General features: G+C 44.6%; 1 protein-coding gene across 1 annotated transcript; it reads left to right on the top strand.

Moving 5' to 3' along the window:
- Positions 1-7,126: 7,126 nt before the first annotated feature.
- Positions 7,127-21,067, top strand: LOC311218430 (uncharacterized protein; the record flags this gene model as incomplete). Its single annotated transcript, XM_084301113.1, has 15 exons — positions 7,127-7,882; positions 8,675-8,757; positions 9,208-9,364; positions 9,992-10,153; positions 10,488-10,613; positions 10,835-11,061; positions 11,655-12,045; positions 17,466-18,122; positions 18,899-18,981; positions 19,156-19,312; positions 19,504-19,665; positions 19,935-20,060; positions 20,172-20,398; positions 20,556-20,644; positions 21,048-21,067. 15 exons carry the CDS (start codon positions 7,127-7,129, stop codon positions 21,065-21,067), a joined length of 3,423 nt encoding a protein of 1,140 aa, XP_084157239.1.
- Between the last annotated feature and the right edge of the window lie 4,158 nt (positions 21,068-25,225).

The raw sequence follows: 25,225 nt of genomic DNA, 5'->3' as shown, positions 1-25,225 counted from the left end.
AGCACTGATGGGCAAAGCTGGCATCTCCCACTGCAGGACCTTCTGACCAAGCAGAACGTACCCGGACACCTGATCACACCTCTGTGAAGAGCAAGGGCGAGCCCTAGCTCTGTAACTCAGCACTGTTCTCTCCGTGGGCTCATCCCAACTCTCCGGATGGCCCACCCGCTTCTTCCGTCTGACTTTCTGTGCCTAATCACTGTTACCTGAGTTAATCTCTACCGTGATTGGTATTCTAGTGGAAAGAAAAATCCTCTAATAAACCTTTACTTCTCTCTGATGCAACCAGAAAGCCGTGTCTGACACAATTTCTTTTAGCACACATCTTTATACGAACCGGTTACAAACGTCAGCCCTACACGAGTGCACAATAACAACTCAATTAGGTTATGCAAAAGACCCAAAAGTTCACAGCGGCACATTCACCATTTAAGAGCAACCAGGCAAAACACTGAAGACTACAAATGAACACATTTTGAGTGCTGCCTGCGTGGGTTCACATCTGATAAGAAGAGTGCAAAGTTCAGCAATAGCCTAACGCTACTTTGCGGCAGTAGCTACCTGCACTGTAAAATAAATTCATAAAGCTGGAGTAGGAACCGAATTGCATGTGTACAGTCTTACAGAAGGTGGATTCTCAGCCTGGTTTAATGAGCACAGCCATGGGAGCTGTGCAATACTTGGCCTCTTCTCCGTGTTTCCACTTCAGGGCATCTCTGTTGTATACGAATGAACAGAGATTTTAGGTGAAGACTGGCAAAATATTCACATTTGGGATGTACTTTTACAAAACCTAGTGTGTCTTGGCAGGCTGAGAGAAACAAAAAGAAATCCAAGGGAAAGGATTCCCAAGCTGTTTTTAGGGGCTGGTTACAGATCTCCCAGCAGAGGGATGGCTCTCAGGGGTAAAGGTGCTCTGGAAGATACAGATTGAGCCTCTCCTTGCTTTAATTATAGCCACGGATCCCTCTCCTATGCCCTGGACGGGTGCTAAACGGCCAGAGGGTTCCCTCTGCCTGTTCCCATGCTGCACCCCACACAGGGCTTTTCATTTCTGTTGAGGATAATTCAAGTGTGGGGTCTGTGCCAGCAGAACTTCCACGGGCTGAACTGCTGAAATGAACTCTGGGGGGAATTTCACTTGAGAATAATTCAGATGGCTTCTCACATCAGCCCTGTCCATTCTTTAATTCTTTAACTAATTCATTTTTTATCCTTTGCGTTTCTTGATTCATCTCCTTGAACACAAACCAAATGAACCAGATAGGATTATCACTGGCATCAGTCTTTCTCTCTTGGTTTTGCAGAAGACGCTGGAGTCATGAGCTGTGCTGTTTCACTCCGAGGGAGGCATCACCTGCTGGAGGAGGTTGAGAAACGCCGATCGAGTGGGAGACCGTGGGAACGGGAATCCTGAACGCCCGGGTTGTAGGCAGATACGTGCCAGTGATTCACTGCATTGCCTTACACCAGGCTCTCAGCCAGTGTGACTAGTCTTGGAAAAAATAAAATAAAATTCTCCTGACCACTGCTGCTATGGGTGTCTGAGCAAGTGGCCAACCTTTGTCTAAGGTATATATATAAATATATAAAGGACTACTTTATATACATAAACATTTATTGATATCTCTGATCTGACATGCAAAGAGACAATGTGGATCCCGTTTTCAAGAATTCCCCCAACTCCATCTGACTGCAAAATCACCTACTTCATTGTAAACCCTCTGCAGCATCAAATCCCATATGCCTCTATATTGCTAGCTAACCCTAAACACATCTTCCCTGTTTGCTCCGCTCCTTTTCCACCTGTTGGAGGCTGTGACAATTTCTTTCTTACACCCGACTAGACAGGGTCATAAACTAACAGCCCAAATTAAATAATATTCTCAAGAGAGCAGCCCTGCTTCTCATACCTCCTCCAAGAGCCACGACATCTCTGCTGCACTCGTGCTTCCTGGCTTTTATAGGGCGATTGACTGTACCCACCTGACCTATGGCCATACAGCAGCACTGGGGAGGTTACTGACGTCTGCGTGGAGCAATGTGCTGCTCTGTGCTGTAGGAGCAGCTCTGAGGACTAAGGACAGCTCTCTTCCCTTGATCCTACACCTCTTTCCAAAACCACAGCTTCCTTTTCACGCTCTTACTGCCACTTACCTAATTACCATGCACCCAGCCCTGCAGAAGAAACCCCAGTGATGCAGCCCTTGGGGGACCAGCGCGGAATGAAGCCTGAAGAGTTGGACGTGTGGGGCTCAGCACTGCAGCTGGGAAAGCCGTACAGCAGCATGAACATGCAACATTAGGATGGGATGTCTGGGAACATGCTGTGCAATTCTGCTGCTAGCTTGAGTGCTTACATTGACATGTTATAATCACACACAGAAATAAGGAAAAAATTCTGAGTACTTAGGATAAGTAGCATGATATCACTATTACTACTTTTGCTACTCAGCCTTGTCCATACTATTTTTTTCTTCCTTAATTAAAATGTGTACCTGTCTTAAAACGGTGTTGTTACAATGCTCCTAGCATTACCAGAAAGTGGAAGAAAGTGCAAGGTTAGGAATTCTGTCCTTTCTCCACTTTATTTATACAGAATCTGCATTTAGGCTATGGGTGCACAGACATAGCACGGAATCACAGAATCACATATGCTTACTGAGAGAACAGGCTGATAATAAGAACAATGAAAAAAAACCTTATGTGGCCAAACAGAGCTAGGAAACCAAAACTACTGCAAACCAGGAGTAAAAATTACAAATGTCGTAGCATCAGGTGTCAAAGTTTAGGGCATGCTTAAAGTGGGACTCCAGCAATATCAGGAGTAGGGAGGATAGCCTTGCAATTTTTATTTGCATGCATTTTGTTAGGCATTAATCAGCATAATAAGCTTTAATTTTATGAGCAAAAAATGTTGCAATTTAGATACTTATCTGGTGTTCCTATTAGTGCTATGAAAGGAAAATTGCACTGCGTGTTGAAACAAGACCTTCAGAACCTCCTTAGGCAAAAATAAATGTGGGCACACACTCCTGCCTGTTTGGCTTCAGAGCTCCCAGAGCAATTCATTTGTCCATTTGAACGCACAGAAGCAATTTCAAATTTTCAAAATTGCCTATGCATATATTTTGCTGATCTCTCTTTTGTTCAGCATTGACTGTCAGCCCATGTGCAAGTGCACAAGTCTGCGTTCTGCCCAGAATTAGTACAGCAAGATGTGCCATTTCCCTGCACTGCTTGGGGGGAGGAAGAAATGAGCAAGTCTTTCTGAAGCCCACCCATCTCAACATTTATATCCAGCTGGTTTTTGTTCACTTTCATGATGAGGGAACACGCATTGCTTGGGCAGTCATTGACTTATAGTGTTCAGTAGCAGACTTTGTCTTCATTCTGATTCTGGGCAGTCACTTCTTTGATATACATCATGGAGGCCTGATCAAAAGGAAAACAATAACTGAGAGAGAGCGTCAAAGAATGTCAGCTGTACTTGAAACGTGGCCTGAGCTGAGCTCAACGAGAAGCAGTGCACAGTGTCAAAACAGCCAGGTACTCTGCAGGCTGAGTAATGCTGGGAGCTGTGGCAATAAATGTCCTTGTTCTGGGCTGACTTGGAAATAAGAATGTTATATAGCACACCGGGTGCTGCAGCAACACAAAAGCCTGAAGGATTAAGCTGTGCATCATATATAGGAAAGAGGTGAGAAGAGGTCCTAAAATTGCCAGGTCCCATTAGGTTCTTAAGTAAACTCTAAGCCTTACATCATCCATAAAACTCAGTAATGGAAAGCATCAGAGAACAAAAATGTTTAAAAGTTCATGAGCTCAGAAGGAAAACAATCATTCTGTCCACAAAACAGGTCTGCACTGATTTACAGATATTTACCCAGTTAAATATTTAATAATCAATAAGTTAAAATACACCATGAGGGAATACAACGTACACAACATTACAAGAAGATGAAACAGTCACAGTTCATCTGTATTTTTCGGGTACTTAATGTTAGGGTCTGAAGAAACAGGCTACATTTTTGAGAGCTCAGTGACTGTGATAGAAACAAGCCACCCCAGGGGAAATTTTTCAGCTCGAAAGAATAGAGCAGATCCTAACAGCCAGTAGGATTTCTGTAAAGGGCACTAAGATCAAACTGGTAACAAAAATGAAATAACTGCAACACAAAAAAGGAACATCCCACCAGCATGCGACTTAAAAAAAGTCACCAAAGGTCTAAAGGCAGTTCTGTTCGTGTTCCTCCATCACAGATAAGTAGTAGTGATAATACAGAGCTAAAATGAAATTTTGAGGCTGTCTAAAGTTCTCCACCCTCACTCTCCCTTTTCTTTCATTTTGTTTTTGTTGTTAAGTATTTTCCAAGCATACATTAAGATGCTTTATCAGGATAACCTTCCAGCACGGACAAGTCTCTGCAGTGAATGAGTATGTACAGGAAAAGTGTATAAATAAAAGAGAAAACAATGTATGTTCTCAGAAAGTACATAAATGGATTAAAAGACTCTTTTGGCAAATGTTCTTCCTCTTGTTGCAATAATTTTAAAGAGTTTTTTTGCTCCTTATCACTAACAAACCTATAGGTTGCTCTGTGTGAAAAGTATCAGCAAGGACTATCTCTAGAATCAGTGATGGAAAACTGAATGTGACGATCAATTTTACTTACTGGGGTGGAATTTGTGAAAAAGGTCCCTCAGTGCCCAAAATCACACTACCCATACACAGGGGCAAAACAAAATTAAAAGCAAAAATCACTTTGCCTTAGTAAACTACATCTTTCAACACCAATAAGAGAACAAGCAGAAGCCCAGAAACTGTGTTTATGCTGCTGAAGTGACACCACCATCCTCCAGCTGTGAAACAGGAGATATTATCACATCGCCAGCTACTTGAAAACTTTCATCATCTTTGAGCCATTGAGTGTATAAAATAGCAAGATAAGATCAGAAAGCTTTTGAAAGAGATTGCTTAAGCAGCAATACAGCAATGTTGGCAAAACCACGGCACGAAGGACAGGACGATGGATTCAGTCTGTCAGAAAATGTTAAATAATGCTTAATTTCATGTAAAAAGACCAGAAAGGGCAGAAATGGAGCTTGTAGAAGAAATATGCACATGGATACTGACAGCAGGGTGTAAAAAGCAGCAACACATAATGAATTTGTAGATCGAGGCCGCCTTTGGAAAGCAAGGATTGAGCTGCCAGCTACAAGAGGTTGTTCTGAAGCTTCCAAGAAAAGGGCAGCACACAGCAGACAACGGTTCCTCAGATGTCCCCTTCTTTGCTCCCCTCACCTCAGCTGTAGGGGAGAACTAAACTGCACAAATAATGCCTTGCAGCCAGGAGAAGATCAGTAACCAGAGAGGAAGGGCAATAAAGAAGTTTCAGTAACATCCAACAAAACAGTTGCTGGAGAAATGTACACATTCTTCCAGCCAAAGTACAAAAATTTACCCATTTAGTGTGCAAATATTTGGGGTCCATCTCCAGCAAGACCAAGGTGCTGCTGGCTTTGCCATTGAGTACAGTCAAGGTCTGTCAGTAAGGTCTGGCTGTTTGCACGAATGAAATCTCCACTGAGTTAAAAAGTAGGATGGAAATTTCTCCCAAAAGGAAGAAATGTAAGAATAGAGCAAAGCAGATGCTGAGAAAAAAAGAGATTTGCATTTGAACCAACTTATTTAGCTTTCACCCTGGACAAAGATGAAACGTCACAACGCAAACGTAGTTTTGGAGGTGGTGACAGACATCTGGAACCAAGCACCACTTGCCAAAACTCAGAATCTTCTTACAGCTTTTTCAGAAGCGTGCAATTCTGTCTTCAGATACTCTGCTTTGCCACCAAATCTAACAGCTGAGGGTGAAAACCTCTTGGGAACATCTTGGGTAAACTTCTGGGGATCAGTGCATGAATGAAGAATGGTTTCATTTCTTTGGTGGTCTCAACAGCGTGATTTCTACTGACTTGTATAAAAAAAAACTTTTGGCTTTTCCCTCTGAGTACTATTCTAGAGCCTTGAGGATCTCCGTGCCATAAGCAGCACGCACAATTACTTTGTGCTCTGTAATATATGACACAGAAACAATAGGGAGAATGAGCTGTTTATATTAAACCTTACAGGTCTTACCACACAGTGGTTTATAGGTCATTGCCTGGCTTAATAAAGCTTCTAATTGTGCTACAATTGACTTTACAGCATAATTAAAGTATCCCTAATCTTCCTATTATTTTAGATCAACAGCTTTTTGGTGGGCAAAAAAAAATATTTTATTTTCTTTGAATTCCATGTTTTAGCTATCTTGTGCACTGGCCTGGCGCCTTCTTCACAAAGGAAGAATTTTGATTTTTCAATACAAATGCCAATCTGCTCAAAGGAGATTTCTCACCACTAAATATGTTCTCAGTGAGGGCAGGGATACACAAGTTGGACAATCTAAATAGACAAGTCACACAGTCCTAGTAATAAAATTCTTGCATTATCACATATAGTGCAAAAAATAAAAATAAAAGAATACAAGAAGAATACAAGAAGCATTAAAGATCTTAAATGTACAGAATGTAGAAGAGCAGAAGTCTTTGACAACAGCAGCTACACAGAACTGAGCAAGGCATGCAGATGAATAAAGAAATAAATAAACGCACAGTCTTAGCATGAGAGATTTGGGTTTCATCTTCTTTCTTTTAGGGAAGAACTGAGAACAATTCTCTCTGTGTAGCACCATCAGTTCCAACATTAGCTTCAGCACGACCCTGGTAAGGTGATTTTTGCATCGAAAAGCAGATCCAGGTTGCATCAGGCTACCTGTTCCAGAAAAGCTACGTGAAGAGAATGCCACCCAAAGAAAGTGAAATGTTTGGTCTTAAAGAAATACCATAAACCCAGCAATAGGCCAGATTGCCTGAGATATGAGCACAAAAATATTGTTCAGCAAATTATTCTTGGCACAAACAACAAGGCTGTTAAATGCCCTGGGAGAAGGAAACACCCTGGTGGTGACACCCACTGTCAAACGTATAAATAGAGAGAGCTGGGGATGAAAATCTACAGTCCTGAAGCTTATCAGGCTGTGCACCTAGATCTGAGCTTGTGGTTTACCTCCTACCTGCTGTCACGATGAGCTGTGGCACTAAATCTTCACCTAGCATCGTTAAGATTACCATTGGTGGTGGTCGTGGTGGAGGATGCAGCAGCGGAGGTGGTGGCGGGGGCAGCAGCTGTGGGATACGCAAGTCTGGTGGATACTCCTCGGTCTCCACTAGAAGATACACCTCTTCTGGAGGAAGCGGAGGCTTTTCTGGGAGAAGCTTTGGTGGTGGAGGCTCCAGGAGCAGCTATGGAGGGGGATTTAGCAGCGGCAGTTGCGGAAGGATTGGCCGCAGCAGCTATGGTGGAAGAATAAGCAGCGGCAGCTACGGAGGAGGAATGGGTGGAAGCATGGGAGGAGGATTTGGATCATGTGGAGGTGGTTTTGGGGGAATGGAAGGTGGTTATGGAGGTAGCATGAGTGGAGGCAGTTTCGGTGGTTGTGGATATAGCGGAGGTGGATTTAGTGGCTTCGGGGGCAGCGGTGGCTTTGGTGGTGGCAGCGGAGGCTTTGGTGGTGGCAGCTTTGGTGGTGGCAGCTATGGTGGAGGTAGTTTCGGTGGAATGGGCTTCGGTGAAGATTCCGGGCTGCTCTCCACGAACGAGAAGCTGACCATGCAGAACCTTAATGACCGCCTGGCTTCTTACATGGATAAAGTCCGAGGCTTGGAGGAAGAAAATGCTCACCTCGAACGTCTGATCAGGGAGTGGTATCAAAAGCAAGGTCCCACTGGTACCAGGGACTACAGCCAATATTACAGAACAATTGAAGAACTGCAAAACCAGGTACGATAAAATTTGACTAACTTTGGGTAGATTCTCCTTAGAATGGCCTGGCACTTGCCTGCTATGGCACCATTTTCCTATTTGGGGCAATGTATTCCTTGGTTTGCTTTAGCCAGGAGCATCCTGGTGTGGTGACCAAGCCTGATTACCAGCTTTGCTTTGCTCTTGGTGATACAGGTGCTCTGGCACACTTGTATTTGGCATATGTAGCATCATTTGGTGCAACAGCAGGCCTTTAGTAGTGCTCCCACTGGGAGGCTTGTCCCATTCCTTCAATGCAGTGCCCTTGTTCGTTTGCTCCTCCATCTCTAAAACAGGAGATAGAATCAGTGCTTGCTTATGTTGTGTTACCTGTGGCCAGATAAACTGAATCTTTTTTGTGAATATACAGCATGAGCTAACATGTGGGCCACTGTGTTTAGTCTAATCCTAGCTCTCAGCCATTTTTTGCTCTCCTACTTGAATATTGTTGCTGTCAGATGCAAGGGTAATGTTTTCCCACTGTTTTGGGAGTATGGTGAGTTTATTTGATTATTCTTTCCAACAAGGTATTGCACTTTTGATGGATATTTGTAAACTAAAATTGACAGCAAAGGCACCAACCAGTGCTGATGGTATATAAAGGCACTCTCTTTTGGTTGGGGACAATAAACCTCTCTGTATAGCACCAGCAGCACTAGTCAGGGTTACAAAGATATTCTGAAATGTGTTAAAGCACACATATTTTATTCCTATCTGTGTGTCAGCCTGCAAAGACAGCTGCCTGATCATCATCTGCCTTCTCCCTTCCAGATTGTTGGTGCAAATGTGGACCTCAACAAGATCCTTCTTGACATCGACAACACCAGGATGACTGTGGATGACTTCAGACTGAAGTGAGTCTTTCCTTTCCTGGCCCATGCCATCTTCCCTGCCTTTACCACCATGAATTTGCATTGCCACTCTCCTGTTGTAGATACTACAGTGTCTTGGCTCCAACAACAGAATAGATAATTGTTGGGAAGAGCATTGTGAGAATGACTTTAAGGGCTTTTCATTGCTACTGTGCTTCAGAGAAGTTGTTGAGGAGTGCTGCTTAAAGGACTATATTCTCTGTTTCTCCACCTTTGCTTGTAGATTTATAAGCATAATCTTCCTCACATAAATCCCACAGAGTAATTCTACTGAAATCTAAACCTATTGAGATGGAAAGAGAATTAGGTCCTTTCTCTTATGAACTAAGCAATGGGACTAACAACCAAAGATGTACTGGTGGGAGCTGTTCATAAGCAAGACAACAGAGAGCACTGGCAGCAGCTTTACAATCTTTCTTGTCTGTGATTTAGGTATGAAACTGAATACACTCTCCACCAGAGTGTGGCAAGTGACATCAATGGATTACGTCCACTTCTGGATCAACTGACTCTATCCAGGTCTGATTTGGAGACACAGTTTGAATCCCTTAAAGAAGAACTGATCTATCTGAAGAAGAACCATGAAGAGGTAAATTTCTCTGCACTTTAAATTAATAACTAATGAAAACCCAACCCTCAGAGAATTTCCTGTGTGTTTCTTCTGCTAGCAGTAACCAGATCTGTCTGGCTTTGATCATCCGACTTAACCCAATCTGGCTTTGATTTGCAGGGGTATGCAGCGGCCACAGCTGCCTGAAACTGCTGTAACCAGACACCTAGGTCAACGTGTGGCAAAATGGGGTCGGGGAAATGAATGGTTTTCAGTACCAGGCACAATTTTCTTGCTGAAATCACAGAAGGATAATTGGGTAGGATATATGGAGGAGTCAAAGGAAAACATTCATACTATCTGCAATGGTATTTCCCATTGAGAAGAACAATACACAGCAGGATTTTCACAAAGAGCATTGCTGCACAGAATTCCTTATCCTCCCGAAGAGAAAAACTCAGGATCAAGGAGTTTGTGGTGCCTGGCTACTGCTCACTGTGAAGTTTAGCTTAGGAATGGCAAAATTGCTTTCTTTCACAACAAGGGAAGATGAGGGAGTGATATGGATCTGTGAGGATTTGTGTCCCTTTCTTTAGTTGAAACTACGACATTTCTTTTTTCCTTCAACTTTTTTTGAATTCGGTGGGGCTTTTTTGTGTTTTGCAGGAAATGAAAGGACTGCAAACACAATCTGGTGGTGATGTCAATGTGGAGGTCAATGCCACTCCTGGTATTAATCTGATGGAAAAACTGAATGAAATGCGTTGTGAATACGAACGGCTTATTGAGAACAACCGGAAAGAGGTGGAAAGCTGGTATGAAACCAAGGTAAAGAACAAGGTTTTTTAGTTACTACTTCTTTCACAAAGAATTGGAAGGACTGGATGTCCCCATGCATTAAGTAAGGGACATTCATATTAAATGATCTTAAGTAGTTTACTGTAACAAGTCAGTTCTGGAGTATTACATGGGAAAACACGTGTGTTCCAGCAGCATTACGGAGGGTTGGTGTGGGTTAGTGGACTGGCACATGGGAAATATACACAGACAGTCTACATTACATCTCCCTGTACACATATTGCTTTATAAATGCTGTTATGATGCCCCCACAATTGCTTTCTTATAATTAGAAATATCTCAAATTTATTTGTGTATTTCTTAGATGGAAGAAGTTAACCAACAAGTCCACTCAAGCGGCCAGGAGATCCAATCAAGCAACCAACAGATCTCTGAGCTTAGACGTGAATATCAGAGCCTGGAAATCGAGCTGCAGTCGCAAATCAGCATGGTAAGTAAAGGTGTTTGCTTCTGTGACACAGGCAGTATGTGCCACCAGAATAAACAGATTGGTTGTGCCTAGAATTTACTCCATCTTTAGAGAATGGGCTGTTAGATTGCTTCATCATCAGAGACATGTTCTTCTCTGTTTTGTGCAGATCTATTTTTCCACCAAATTGAGTTAGACTTGCCACATTCCCGTAACCACTGCATTTTTTTTTCCGTTTGCAGATAGACTCTTTGCAATCCAACCTGGATGACACGGAACGTCGCTACAACATGCAGCTGCAGCAGATCCAGAGCATGATCGGCCCCTTGGAGGAGGAGCTGGCCAGCATCCGCTGCGAGATGGAGAGCCAGAACGAAGAGTACAAGATGCTGCTGGGCATCAAGACCCGCCTGGAGCAGGAGATCGCTCAGTACCGCTCACTGCTTGAGGAAGGACAGCAAGACATTGTGTATGTACACTGACAAAAGAACACAGCGTTATGTGAATCCCAGGGCTGCCTAATTAGTCACAAAGACAGTAAATGAACAGTTTAGACTTGCAAAGCAGGTTTTGGACTGAAATGGGGCTAATTCAGCTATCTTGACCAATCACCTCCCAGGTTTGAGGTACTATAAATTTCTTGGCAAGTCTATTCAGGGGAGAAATTGCGTGATGAAATTTTACTGCAGAAATTCTGAACTACCAATTTTGGGCTGGATAAGGAAAAGGAAACCCAAGCTGAAGCTGAAGCTTCATGTGCTGCCTTTCCAGTTTGGAGCATGGTGACCCTTACAGTAGTGCAACTGAGAAAGCAGCAGCGCTAAATCTTACAAGAAGTTTATGAGTAGTGTGTGGAAAAAGCAAAAACTCCCGTGTTCAAGCCGAAATTGAAAGGGAGGTTGATTTTTGGCACCGCATCAGTTGTCTTTCTGATCTGTGTGAGGTTCCAAAAAGGCAAAGTACAGACAGGCCTGGGTGCAGTGCCTGTAGGTAGGTTTCATTCTGAGATCAAAAATGCAGGTGATTAACTCTTTTTTTTTCTTTCTTTTTCTCTCTTCACAGAGTCCCAGCTGGAGGAATGGGAGGTGGAATGGGAGGAGGAATGGGAGGAGGAATGGGAGGTGGAATGGGAGGTGGCAGAATAGGAGGTGGTAGCTATTCTGGAGGAGGAAGAGGAGGAAGTGGTAGCATAAGCAGTGGCTATGGAGGTGTTAGCTCTTCTTCTAGCTGCGGCATGGGAGGAGGAATGGGAGGAGGAATGGGAAGCGGAGGAATCAGTGGAGGAATAGGAGGAGGAAGTGGAGGAAGCTGCGGCGGTGTAATCGGAGGAGGAAGCGGAGGAGGAAGAATCTCAGGAGGTGTCAGCAGCTCCCACTCCTACTCCTCATCTTCCCAGTCTCAGGCCTGCAGGAGCGGTGGTGAAAGCCAAGGTGAGAACTGTTACATGGACACGGTATTCTCGCAGTCCCATCCTTATCAATTTATATACCACATCAACATCCTCTCCTGAGGACAAACAGTGCTGAGGATAAAAAAGCACTTCTGGAAAGTGCTGGTTTTACTTATATTGAAAATTCTTTTATATCTGTACATGAAGGACCAACCCTACTTAAGATGCACACATTCAATTTCTATCCAATCTCATGGATGATATCACCATAGCACGTAGTTAAAACTCCAGCTGGTTTTCCTCATCTAATTCGTTGCAGAAGCTCCTAAAAATGCTGCTTTCATACTGTGCCAAAGTTCCCCTTTATGCTTCTGGAACATCTTATGGTCATCTGTCACATAATCAAGGTTCTTTTCCACCTGGTACATATTGATGCCCCAGAGATTGGGTGCCAGTACTGAAAAAAATAATGTTTTCTTTATCTCTACACAGGTTATGCAAGAAAATCTTTCGACTAAGGACACACCCTGAGGATCCGACAGCGCAAGACGTTTCAAACAGCAATTGGCCCAAATCCTCTGCATTCCCCGTGCTCCGGAGGAACGAGATGCTCCTCACGGTTCCTCAGTGCTGCTGATGCCATCTATCCAAAAAGGTCCATCTGAACTACTCAGATGGACCAGCTGCCACGCATGCTACGTGCTTCTTCTACCTAGAATGCTTTCTGGGTTTAATCATTTGCACTTGAACTTCTTGCTTTACAGATTCAACCAGTTTGTTACTTGCGTTGTTCTGTATCAGGAAAATGTCGCAAATAAAATTTCATTTCTGTCTGATGCAACCAGAATCTCGTGTCTAAGATTTTTTTTCCCATTCTGCAAGTATAAACACTTAAAAAGAAAGTACAAAGCCAAGCCAATGATTGCCTCCAGGCAGAAAGGCTGATGATACATTACAACAGCTGATAATAAAATTTAGAGTTAAAGCTCAATTTCTGAGCACTCAGGGCAGATCACAATCTTCCACAGCATCCTGCTACACCTTTGGTTTTTAATAATGTGCCTGATACTCCTGTGGAGCTGAAACACAAAGAGACATGAACAATCACAGGACTGTGACTGTGGAATGAAAGCGGTTTCAATTTGTGGTCGCAAAAACTTATCTGACACTCATCAGTTTGAACTAGAAATGCATAAACTAATGATCTGTTTTTGAACAGAAGGGAAAAAGAGAAAAAAGGGGAACATAATTTAAAGGATCTTTACCAAGTTCCACTCCATAAAATGCTATATATTAACCGCAACATTTGGGCCCTACCCGTGTCAAATGAAGTAGGCATGAAAGTAACTGGAATGTTTATTTTTAGATATAAGAAGATCTGTACTGTGAAGAAAATTAACATAAACTCTTTCAACCTCATCCAGCTGTTCCCTGAAAACTTTTCTGACTCCAGTTTGCAAAACAGCTCGGAGCAGCCCAACAAACCACACACCACAAAGCTCCCTCTCGTCATTAGCACTCTCTGGAGGCTGTGTTTGCTTCTGTCCAGCTGAACGTGCGCTACACTTCCTTACGTTCAGTACTTCAAAGAACTTACAGCATAGCATTTTCCAGTGACAGGGACAATTTTGTTCATAAAAACAAAGCTAGCTTTCTCACTGCAGCCCACCCCCTGGGATAAAACCATTTCCAGCGACTTGGCTGACCAAATGACCTTTTCTCCTGGAGCCGAACAACTTCAGAGATCAAAGGAAATGAAAACCAGTCTTCGGCCTTCCAAAGCAGTCTCAGGCGCACACGTTTCAGGAATCTCAGGAATTTCTGCGTGCTATTTTAGAGGAGAGATGGCTGCTAGATTAGACAGATCTTGAACCACAGCTTTAGTAATTTTAATGAGCAGGCAGCACCCAAATTCCTCAGACTCATTTGAAAGGCTCAGTCCATTGTACAGCTACCACCTGGACAACGCAGAAGAGAAGTCAACTTCAGGCCGTGCAGTCCTCAAGTAATGCGAGCAGTGGAAAAGAAGGAAAGGAACACAAAATATCCCCTCTGAGGCAGGTTCAGCTCACACAGCTGACAACAGAAGGCTCTGCATTACCCAGGCCAAGAGGAGATGTTGATGGTGAATCCAAGTTTTGAAAAAAAGGCACACAGAGGTAAGAGCTCCAAAGGCTGGCAAGTATCCAGGGCAAGCAAGGAGCCAAAATTTCCCCAAGGCTGCACAAATCTCACCTGTACATGGCCTTGCAGGCCTAACTGCTGACGGAGGGCTCTGCGCTCAGGGACTGGCCTCTAGTGGAGCTCAAAGAAAATGTGTTTTTTGTGCAAGAGACACCAGTGCCACTGATTAAAGACTAATAAGCCAACGCACGAGGGTGTGGATGCAGAGAATAGATGTAAAATTGAAATACATTCCAGAAATACATGTCATGCTGCCATGCAAACTTTCTCAACCCTTGGAAACCATTCAGGGGAATAGAAACACCTCATCTTCACCAAACTGAACTCTGTAGTTGCTTGTGTTGTGCTTGCAAGCCTTATCAGGCCTGTTAAACAGATTCTGTGCTACACAAATATTGCCAGTGCTACCTGCATGCATCACCTAGACAGAGAAGCGATGCTCGCAGTGAACGGCAGGGAGATTATTCCAAAGTAATCTCCTGTGGTTATGCCACACTCCCCTAGAGGGCATTGTGTTGTTACCTCTTGCACCCTGTATGGTACAACTGCCTCCACAGATGTCAATCTATGCTTTGAAGTGTATTTAAACCACACTTAAAGTGCAACCTTTACAACGAATTTATTCTCCTGTCTCATAGCTACCCAAGGGGCACCGAGCCCTACGCACCATATGATGAAGTCTGAAGGCGTTGAAATACACAGGGTGGAGACAGCACCCAGTCAGCGAGCTGCTTAGAGGGAACAAAGCATTTTCAGGCAAAAGACACTGCTGTGACTGAGGAAACTGAAAGAGAGTATGAGAAGCATGACGAATCTCACTGCGTCTTACACAGATGAGCAAAACCCTGTGGATCTAGAGAGTAGGAATGCTGGATGAAGGCATACAGCCGGGGTTTGTCAGCTGTGAGACTTGGCACCACGTCCCACTGAAGGTTATGGCCACAGGGATGGTTCTCTGCTCGGTGTACAGAAGATCAAAATGAAGAACATCATTTATTTCACTGTCAATCTAGGGCATGAGGATACCATGAGCTGTATTGTGAGCGCTGTGGGAAGTTTTGGTGACACTTTCTCAAAAATAACAAGGAAGAGCTGAAAAAGATTCAGAGAATGGTGGAAAAGGCATAGAAAAAAATATCTGCATGAACAACAGATAGTATCCCAGAGTGTTTCAGCATTGGAAAGAGGCACATGATGCCCAAGGATATGACAGCATTCTGTCTAAACACAGCAGTCTGCAAAATCAGGACTGGCATGAAGGTGTTCCTAACTAAAGCTAGTCGATTTAAAGCTGTTACATCATAATTTTGTAGCTATCTTTTCATGACTCAGTCTCACTTCAAGCTCGAAAATTTATTTCTGTCTTAAGAACTATTTTACTCATTTTTGAAGTCCCTTTCCTTCAGAAGTCAGAGCTAACATCTCTAGCTTCTTTGCAAGCCACAGGCAAGGACATGCCTTTAGGCAGATGAATTCAAGCGCTGGGATTCAACACCTCGAGTTTATACCTCATCACGTCTTAAGCTTCTAAGCACCGAGCACCTCTACAGGTAGCAGAGGATATTCCAGTGGTAACAGTTCACATCCCTCCCATTCCACCTCGACAGCATTTTACTGGTAAGCCAACAGAGTTCTTTTGACTACAGAAGAAAAAGAGGCGCATGGATATACAAAATAACTATTGCAAAACAATAAACCTAAAAAACCCAGCCCGCAAAACCGAAGACTCTGCAAGAATACAGCTTCGCCCCGGCTGAAGCCGTCTGTTTTCAAGTAGCTGCCTGTCGGTGCTCGGAGGCGCGGCGGCAGGAGCTGTGTCTGTGCCTGGTTCCCTTCGGTGCCTGCGCTGCTCCAGGCTGGCAAAGAGGAGTGCTGCTTCCCTGCGTGTCTCAGAGGGGGAAAAGCAGTCCCCAGGAGCAAGAGCACAGCAAAATTAAAAGGTGCCCCTGCTCAGTGCTCCAGCCCCAGCTCCTTTACAGCCGCATGGCACATACAGGCACACTGTCCTCCAATTCAAACACTCCTCTGATGCTTACCTTCACGTGCAAGGCAACCTAATCCCTTCTCATTCTCCTTTTGCTAATTTTAGTGGGTTTACTTCTCCTTCTGTACTACCAAATCTCTCCTGAAAATAAATCTAGGCTGAATTCATCCTCCCTCAACGTGGATAAGCCGATTCTGATGTTGTAACTCTCAGCAGTTCCCACCAGCTCCGTGGGCTTCCTTTGTGCTAGCCAAAGCCTTGTGTAGGGGTTACGGTGCCAGTATTTAATGGACAACTGGAAACCAGAACATGCTTCCCTGCAAGGCTTTTCTCTGTTTGATAAAAGCTTCATAGGTGAAGATGGAAAAAGCAACTCACTGAAGATCTGATATTGCATAGACACTGGAAAACATACAGAAGTGTTTCTTACTCCTTGTTTCGTGTTGCAAAATATTCTTTCACCACTGGCAAACATAATTCACTGTAACGAGTCCAGATAATTAATGTATTTTTTCAGATGTAGTTTTTGACACCATGTCTTTTAATGTAAATGATTTTTTAACTGTATTACATCATTCTACAGTGTATTTTGAGAAATGGTTATTTTTAATATGACTACAAAATCTGAAATATTAGGGATTTCTCCTCTCAGTTCCCTACAAGTCCGTTCAAAACAGCTAAAATAAAATCGGTAGCTGCTTGATGGGAAAATATTCAATGTTTTCCCTTTCAAAATACTAATTCTGTGGCTAGAACCCAATTTTCTACAACAGAAAAATGACTGTTGTCACCATCCTGCACTGTCAGAAAAAATAAGTGAAAGATAAATACCAGCAAGAACTTCCTTGACTTAAGCAGCAGCAAGACAGTAGAAAGTCCAGTGTAAAGTTCCCTTTTACGAGTCATGGCAACACAGTTTTTAAAATGAGCCATTTCTTTCAGTAAATGTAAGCAGATTTTCAAATAGCGAATGTAAATTCCAAATAAAGTAATGAATGGGGAGCCACTCGGAGGCTGCCGGAGCTAGGACTCATTGCCTATGATGGAAGAAGGAAGTCAAAGGCTGAAATACCGAATTTCACCACACTGAAGACTGAAGGAGACAGGCAACCAAGGCGGAGCCTTCATTAACTCCTATTACTAGAGATATATTGCCAGATTAATAAAAGCTATGAGATATTGTATTATCCTACAAAAATATCTAACAAAGAGCCACCCACATAAAATTATCGTACATGCCTTGTGTGAATCAACACAGACATACTTGAGCAGAACGGTAATGCGTATTACTTACCCAAGACCAAAATTTCATTAGCACATCACTTTTGGCGTGAGCACTCCGGCTGGCAAACCTCATGGGAAGCTGGGCTGCCTGAGAGGTGACACCCACCCAGCACCGTATAAAAAGGCACCGGCGAGGGCAGAAGGCAGCACTCTGATTTCTTCTATCCAGCTGTGCAGGGGCTTTGCATTTGGGGCTGAACATCTGAGAGCTTCCACCATGAGCTGCAGCATCAAGAGGACATCGAGTACCTCCTACAGGAGCGGAGGAGCTGGAGGCATCTGCGGTGGTGGCAGTGGTGGCCGCAGCTCCTCCGTGTCCTGCAGGCGATATGCCTCCTCCGTCATAGGCGGGGGGAGCTCTGCGGGGGGAGTGTGCAGCATCGGCTACGGGGGGGGCATGAGCGCTGGCAGCCTCGCTGGGGGCTTCACTGGGATGGGAGGAGGCTTTGGTAGTGGGTTTGCAGGAAGCTTTGGGATGGGGGGAGACGCCCTGCTGAGCGGCAATGAGAAGGTCACCATGCAGAACCTCAACGACCGCCTGGCTGCCTACCTGGACAAGGTGCGGAGGCTGGAGGAAGAAAATGCTCAGCTCGAGCACCACATCCGTGAGTGGTACAGGAAACAAGCTCCCACCGCCTCAAAGGATTACAGCGCCTACTACCAGACCATTGAGCAGCTCCAGAACCAGGTAGGTAGACCAACACACGTGGCTTCAGCCCTTAATAACGTCCTGGCGTGAGAACTTGCTCTTGCCCTGGGCTCCTGGGGGCTGGCAGGGAGCTCGGGGGCAGCCTGATGCTGCCCAAGAGCCAGAAGCCTGCAAAGCTGAGCCTGCTGCCAGTTCTTGGGCAAGCGAAGCTCTCATCATCCCACAAGGGCACGGCTGTGCTCGGGGGGCACAGCCCGAGGCACCGAGCAGTGCTCCACCAGCCCAAACCTGCTGGTGCATGCAGCTCAAACCCCGCGCTGTGCCGGTGGCTCCAGGGGGGTTTCCACAGCACTCCCAACCCGTTCAGCTGGATGCAGTGCAAAGCCAAAGCACAAAGATCTTGCAAGGACTGCAAGATCTGAATTCCCTCTGGTTTTGCACACTCCTACATAAACCACCTGGATGGACCGAGGCCTTCCCTTACAGCTATCATACATCAGTACCAAGAAATTATAGTAAACAGACTGAGAAGGAGCACTTTGTGGGAGAAGGGATGAACACATTCCCTGGGTGAGGTGGAGAACTGTTTGAGAAACAGAATAAAAGAAAAGGGAGTTTGGAGGTCACTCTGTTGCAGCCTGAGTTACCTTTACAAGTAAATTTGTAGCTAACCCTCTCATACATGTGTGATCCCTACATCCTTGTGAGAAATGAGTCTGAAATCCACAACAAAGCCCTCTCAAAGCTTTGGGTCTCCTTTCTTCTTCTCCTGGATGTCTTGAACTCAAACTCCTCTCCAACTTCCTCTTTTGCAGATCATTTCTGCCACTGTGGACAACAACAAGCTGCTTCTGGACATCGATAACAGCAAGATGACTGCTGATGACTTCCGAATGAAGTGAGTATCTTGCTGGAAACCCTGCGTGTCTTTTTTGTCCTGTTCACAAATTCAGTAGACAACACATTGCACAGTTGTGTGGTGTGCCTCCATGTTTATTGGGATACTGACATGTAAATCTGTGTGCTGTTGACTGTCATCATCTCATATCTGTCTCTGTTGTCTGTGGTAAAGGTATGAGAATGAACTGGTCATCCGTCAAACTGTGGAGGCTGATATCAATGGCTTGAGAAATCTTCTGGATGATCTGACTCTGGTCAGGTCTTCATTGGAATCCGAGCTTGAGTCCCTGAAGGATGAGCTGATTGCTCTCAAGAGAAACCATGAGGAGGTAAGATCCAGAAATCAATAGCACATTCAAGAAACATTCTTTTAATTTTGGGGGGTTCCTGAAGTTAAATATCAAAAATCAGCCTTATGTGATGTGACTATCATTCTTTCCTACCTTGATTCTGCTTCACCTGCTGTCCCCAGCAGAAGGAATGACCGGTGCTCTTTGTTTCTCTCCTCCTTTCCCTGCAGGAACTCAGACAGCTGCAGTCTCAGACCGGTGGCGACGTGAGCGTGGAGGTCAATGCTGCTCCTGGTGAAGACTTGACAAAGATACTAAACGACCTGAGATGCGAATATGAGCAGATCATTGAGAAGAACCGCAGAGAGGTTGAGCAGTGGTATGAAGTCAAGGTACGGAGCAATGCTGAAGTGCTCCCATCATCTCCCTCGCATGGCAAGGGAGGGACACGAAGGAAAAGGCTGCAGTGGGGAGGGCAGTAGGCCAGGTCTGAGGGACAAGGACGGGTGGAAAGCCAGGGGCTGTGGACCAAAGACTGGGATGTCCTTCATGAGGGGCCAAGCAAAGGGGGAGGCTTGCTGCCTACCTGACCCTCAGCCAGCCAGCTGCTCTGCAAAGGGATTTTCTCAACCCAAATGTGCTTGCTGCTTTGCTCCTGCAGATCGAAGAGGTCAACCGACAGGTCACTTCCAGCAGCCAGGACATCCAGACAAGCAGCCACCAGCTCACGGAACTCAGACGCGAAATGCAGAACCTGGAGATCGAACTGCAGGCGCAGCTCAGCACGGTACTGGGGCAGGGGTGCTCGGGCTCTCTCCTCCTCGCGACGGGAAGCTCCCTCGTAGGGAGCCAGGGGACGTAGAGCTCCGGTGCTACCCTCCTGCTTTTCCTCTCCTAGAAAAACTCGCTGGAGAACTCCTTGGCAGAAACTGAATCTCGCTACGGCTGCCTGCTGCAACAAATCCAAGGGCAGATTAACTCCGTAGAGGAGGAGCTGGCCAGCATCCGCTGCGAGATGGAGAGCCAGAACCAGGAGTACAAGATGCTGCTGGGCATCAAGACCCGGCTGGAGCAGGAGATTGCTCAGTACCGCGCACTGCTGCAGGAGGGACAGCAGGATATTGTGTATGTATACAATATTAGAGCACGGGTATAAAAAGAAATCCTTGTGCATATTATTTCTAACAGAGACTTCTTGTGCATGCAGCTACATCAGTATCTTTTTTGACTGAATACCCAGTGCTTAGCTGTTAAATTTTGGTGAATTTTTCTCTTTTCACAGTGCCTCCCAGGGAGCTTTCCAAGGTGGTAAATCCTCCCATTCCTATTCTTCTACTTCGTACTCTCATTCCCAGACTGGTGACATTTCAGGTAAGAATAGTTTGTTACACTTATCCTGATAACAATACATTTTGTCAGAAAAAAATACTGTTTTATTCTGGCCTGGGCAAAGTTCCCAGGTTGAGGAGCCCAGAAACAACATCACCATTCTGTCTCAGACAAGCCTATGGTTAAAAGACAGCAAGTCTTGCCCTTCCCTCTACCTAAATGTAAAACACAGATTATAAACTTTATAGGACAGGATCTGCTCTTCAGGACATTGGAATTAAAAAATTACAGTTCTGAGAAATTGCCTAGGGTCTTGCTGGGCTTGGAGCCTTGTGAGCTCCTCCCATTCTTCTCTTGCTAACACTGCATGTTAGGTGAAAAAGTCAGATAAGCAGGGAAAATCAAATTTTCTCTTAAGACTATAATTTGCTCTGGTCTTCCACAGGACAGGCAAGAGTGTGCTAGAGCGACAGCAGTGATGCTGGCATCCTCCATCCAAGATGCACTGAAGTGACCCATGGACAACGAGAGATAGAACCCAAGCGCTTCTGCAGCTCAGCCGATGCAACCAGAAGGATCTGGAAGGAGTGCCTGGCCCCCTGCCTCGTCGCCTCTTCTTCCATTCTGCAATGCTTGTCTTACTCAACTTGTCTTTGTCAACTGGTTCTTGCTTAAAGGCTTAAATTCTGCTGATAAAACTGCCTCCAATAAATATTACTTCTTTGATGCAAATAAAAATGTGTCTCAGAAATTTAATTTAACACAGGTTGATTAACGTTTTCCAAGCTGTGCAATAAAATACAGGTTGTTCTTTCAGAGTTTGTAACATACTTTGAGAACAAATTGTTTTGCTTTAAGAAAATGGACATCTTGCCTGGGAGGTGTCACTGAGCTACAGGAAAGGAGAAAGAAAACGACGGGTAATCCGTGAAGATTAATTAACCATTAATGTACTAAACTCTGCTTAATGCCACAGCTCCGACTCATCTGAATCCATTCACCTTTGACTTCGTTCAGCTCATTATTGGTGTAGTTCCTGTGGGAAGTGTGACTCAGGATAGGTTGCTTCAGCACACAGGTTTCCTGACGTCATGTATTTCTCCACCTTTGACCATGCGGAGAATTACGTATTGCTAACTCCTGTTAGGAAACCCAGCCAACAAGGCAATGCGCCTGTTTCACTCGGTGTCATGCACCAAAAACATTTCTGTTTTAGGGTAGAAATTTCAATTTAAATACCACTATGATGGCAAGAACCCAATTTTTGTCTGTATTATCGCTTGGCTGCTACAAGACCTTCCAGGGAATCAGACACATTTCATGCACTGGAAGTATTTCCTATGCTGCATGTTTCTGCTTCTCTAAGAAGACAAAGAATATGCAATACAATTGGAGACGAGAGGGCAATACTAAATTAGAATTAGTATTTTATGTATGTTTTCCTTTCTGAAGATCACAGTGAAGCCCCTTTTTAACCCATAACTGTGTGCATCAGTGTCACAAAATCAGACAGCTTTCATTCCAAGGGCTCCTCATTCCCTTCTCCCCGATCAAATCTGGTCTCTAGTACCTGCCATTTCACTTAGGGCTGAGGGTATTGTTCTGTTAGGGTAATAAATGAAAGGCATTCTCACCATAAACAGCTTAGAAGAATGTTATTTAGGTTAGGTTTTCTCTCGGTAATTACGTGGCCTGGCTCGGCCACCACAGTACCGTAATCGCAGTCTACAGTAAGTATCCACAAAGAGGAGATAATCCCTGTTCATGCTGAAAAACTGCACTTCCAAACCAACTTTTTTTCAGGCCAGAATTAGAAATTTGTATGAAGAAAGCCCTTTTCCAAAGCAAAAAGCTCCTTTAAGGTTTTAACTATAGAGAAAGGGATGAAAAGCGAATGCAAGCACGAGTTTCACCTCCAAAGGCTGCCAGAATTCGCTCACGCCTCAGCTGTACTTAATACAGTCAAAGCCTCATGTGGAGACACCTTTTTGAGCAGGGTTATGGAGACCTGGACTCCAATTAATGCATATAAGTAAGCACTTAAAGGTTATTTTGTTCCCCTCTGGTCTTCCAGAAGTATAAAGAAGCCTCAGAATGACCAAAATACAGCCTTCCACAGCCACAGAACCCCAGGGAACACCAGTGCTGCCATACACACCGTTTTCCCTGTTTCTGGAGTAATTTGTAAGAGTGCAAGGACTTTGTGAACAGATGGCAATCTCCAGTCAAATCTGTAAAACCAAAGCCATGCAAAATCGTCAGCCTGACAGGAGGGGACGCACTACGGAGCTGCCGGTCGCTGCAGCAGCACTGGGGCTCTGCTGGAGGCCTCCCAAAGCTGACAGAACAATTTTTATTGTCACCACTGAGTCACGAGGCTCCAACCTCCACCTAGGGATGGAGCAAGGGCTGTCCCAGGAAAAAGGCATGGAACATGCCCCAGGTGTGCCAGAAGCACAGCATGCTTCGCTGCCATCATCGCGGGCTGGCAGGTGCTGCAGAAACCTGGGCAGACGCTGGCAGGTGCCTCGATACCGCTGCCTGCTCCTGGCACCTCCTTCGCTTCAGCCACGATTCTTTAGAAAAAGCAACGCAGGCTGAGCATTGTCCTGAAAAGATCTCCAGGGAATGAAAAGGGCTTTGGCAGTGAGGAATTTACATGCAATTAGCTAACACCGCTGATAATGACAGCATATTGCAGCAGGGAGTTAGAAAGAGAACAGGAAAGGACTGTTATACTGGAAAAGCTTCATTTCTCTTGGGAATTACTCTTGAATCCTTTTATTTTTTTCAGGGGTAGGAAGGACTACTGGTCTAACAACTCAGACTGTAGAATTAACACAGCTGATATTTAAGAGGATTTTCTACTATGTGTCCAAGGTATACGGGTCCATCTCAGGCAGTCACATAAGAGAAAAATCAGAAGAGAATCTGGGCTATGGAAACCATTAATTTCTGAGCAAGCTGACGAAGTTCCCAGATCGGAGATGCTGAATGCTGATGGGCAGAGCTTGAGGAATGCACTGATGGGAGTTCCCGATGAAGCCGATGAGAGCAGCGCTCTTCTGACCAAGACGAAAGTTGACTCATTTGTTGCAGAACACTTAATTACCAGTAAATGTCTCTGAGGTTGTCCTCTCCCTCCTGTGTGACTGCAGACACACATCCAGCACCAGCATCGGGGCTCCTGTGAAAACCACCGCCTGTTTTGGTTCTTTTGCCAGTTCAGAGCATCTGCTTGTGGTTCTGCATCCAATTTCACCAGGGAGTAAACAGCACTCGGAAAGTTTTCATAACACTGCGACTTCAGATAAACTTCTCTGATTGTGAGCAAAAGGTCTTCCAGGGCAAGAAGTGATTTCAGAGCTCTTCAAACTGCTGAGGAGCCCCTATATCCTTCACAACATGACCTGTCCGACCCTTTTCTGTCACTGCAAGGATTATGAGTGCTAACAGCACCTCGAGAAGTTGCTCTTTTGCCCTGAGAAGCAAATCAGCGTGTCTGTTCCAAACTGCCTGCCAGCAGCCATCTCAGGCCAAAGCACAGTGGGGTGGACCAAAAATGCGTAGGAGACATGGAAATGCAGTGAGTTACAGGATAGAAAGACTAAAAGTTAAATTTGGGGATACGTTTAGAGCCTTAAACGGAGTTAGATCAGCTGCTCAAAAAAAAAAAAATAGAAGAAAAAAAAAAAGGAATAAAGGGATAGGGAAAAGGCATCTGTGGATGGTAGGGAATTACATGGACTTACAGCATTGGGAAATGTTGGGAATTGTTGGGTCAGATGTCATGATGCAACAGCACCAAGACGACATAAAATCAACACCTCTGGCAGCAATGCCACTGAGCAATAAACATCTCATAGGGAAGAATAAAAGAGCATTTCAACAATGTAATGAGGAAAATATGACTAAGGAATCACGCCCTGTGAGAAAATAATTTTTCTTTTTAATAATGACTCAGTCTCAGTTATATATGCAAAGCAACTGGTTCTGACGTGCAGATAATTAGGGACTACTAATAAAGGAACAATCATAATTATGAAGATCAAAGTATTAAATTATCTTCATCATATCTATGAAACGTGTGCTGGGGTATCAAGAAGGAGGGCAAATGGCTTTCCATGAGTCTTCGGTCAATTATAACATGTAGCAGTAGCTTTTATGGGGCTCATAATTGCTGTGGCTAAAAGAAAAAATGTTGCCCCAGCCACAATTTCAAGCTGTGGGCAAGTAGGATCATAAATGAAGAAACCAGCAAAATGCACTGGTAATTTTAACTCCCAAACACAGCTGAATTCCCATCAAAGTTCAACTCCCATGTAAAGAGGCCCCTTGTCTTTCAAGCTTCAAGTTGATGTTTTCCCAAAGTGATTTAATGGCAAAACTCCATTTCCAAAGGGTTCATCACATCCTGCTCTCTGACAGAAAGGCTGCGATCGTGCCACCGTGCCACACCAGAAGGCAGTGGGGACCTAAAGGGTCATCACAGCTGGGACTCCACTATGTGAAGGAAAAATCCCCACCACAAACCGCTCAGGGTCAATCTCACAACTGCTTCTCCTTCCTATCAAAAGCCCCAAAGTGGAGGCACCTCCCAGACCCTTCTGCCTCCCAGGGATA

Source organism: Netta rufina, assembly GCF_964035555.1.
Source record: "Netta rufina genome assembly, chromosome: 24".
NCBI lineage: Eukaryota > Metazoa > Chordata > Aves > Anseriformes > Anatidae > Netta > Netta rufina.
Note: the sequence above shows the minus strand (reverse complement) of the source record. Positions and strands in the feature narration are given on the sequence as shown.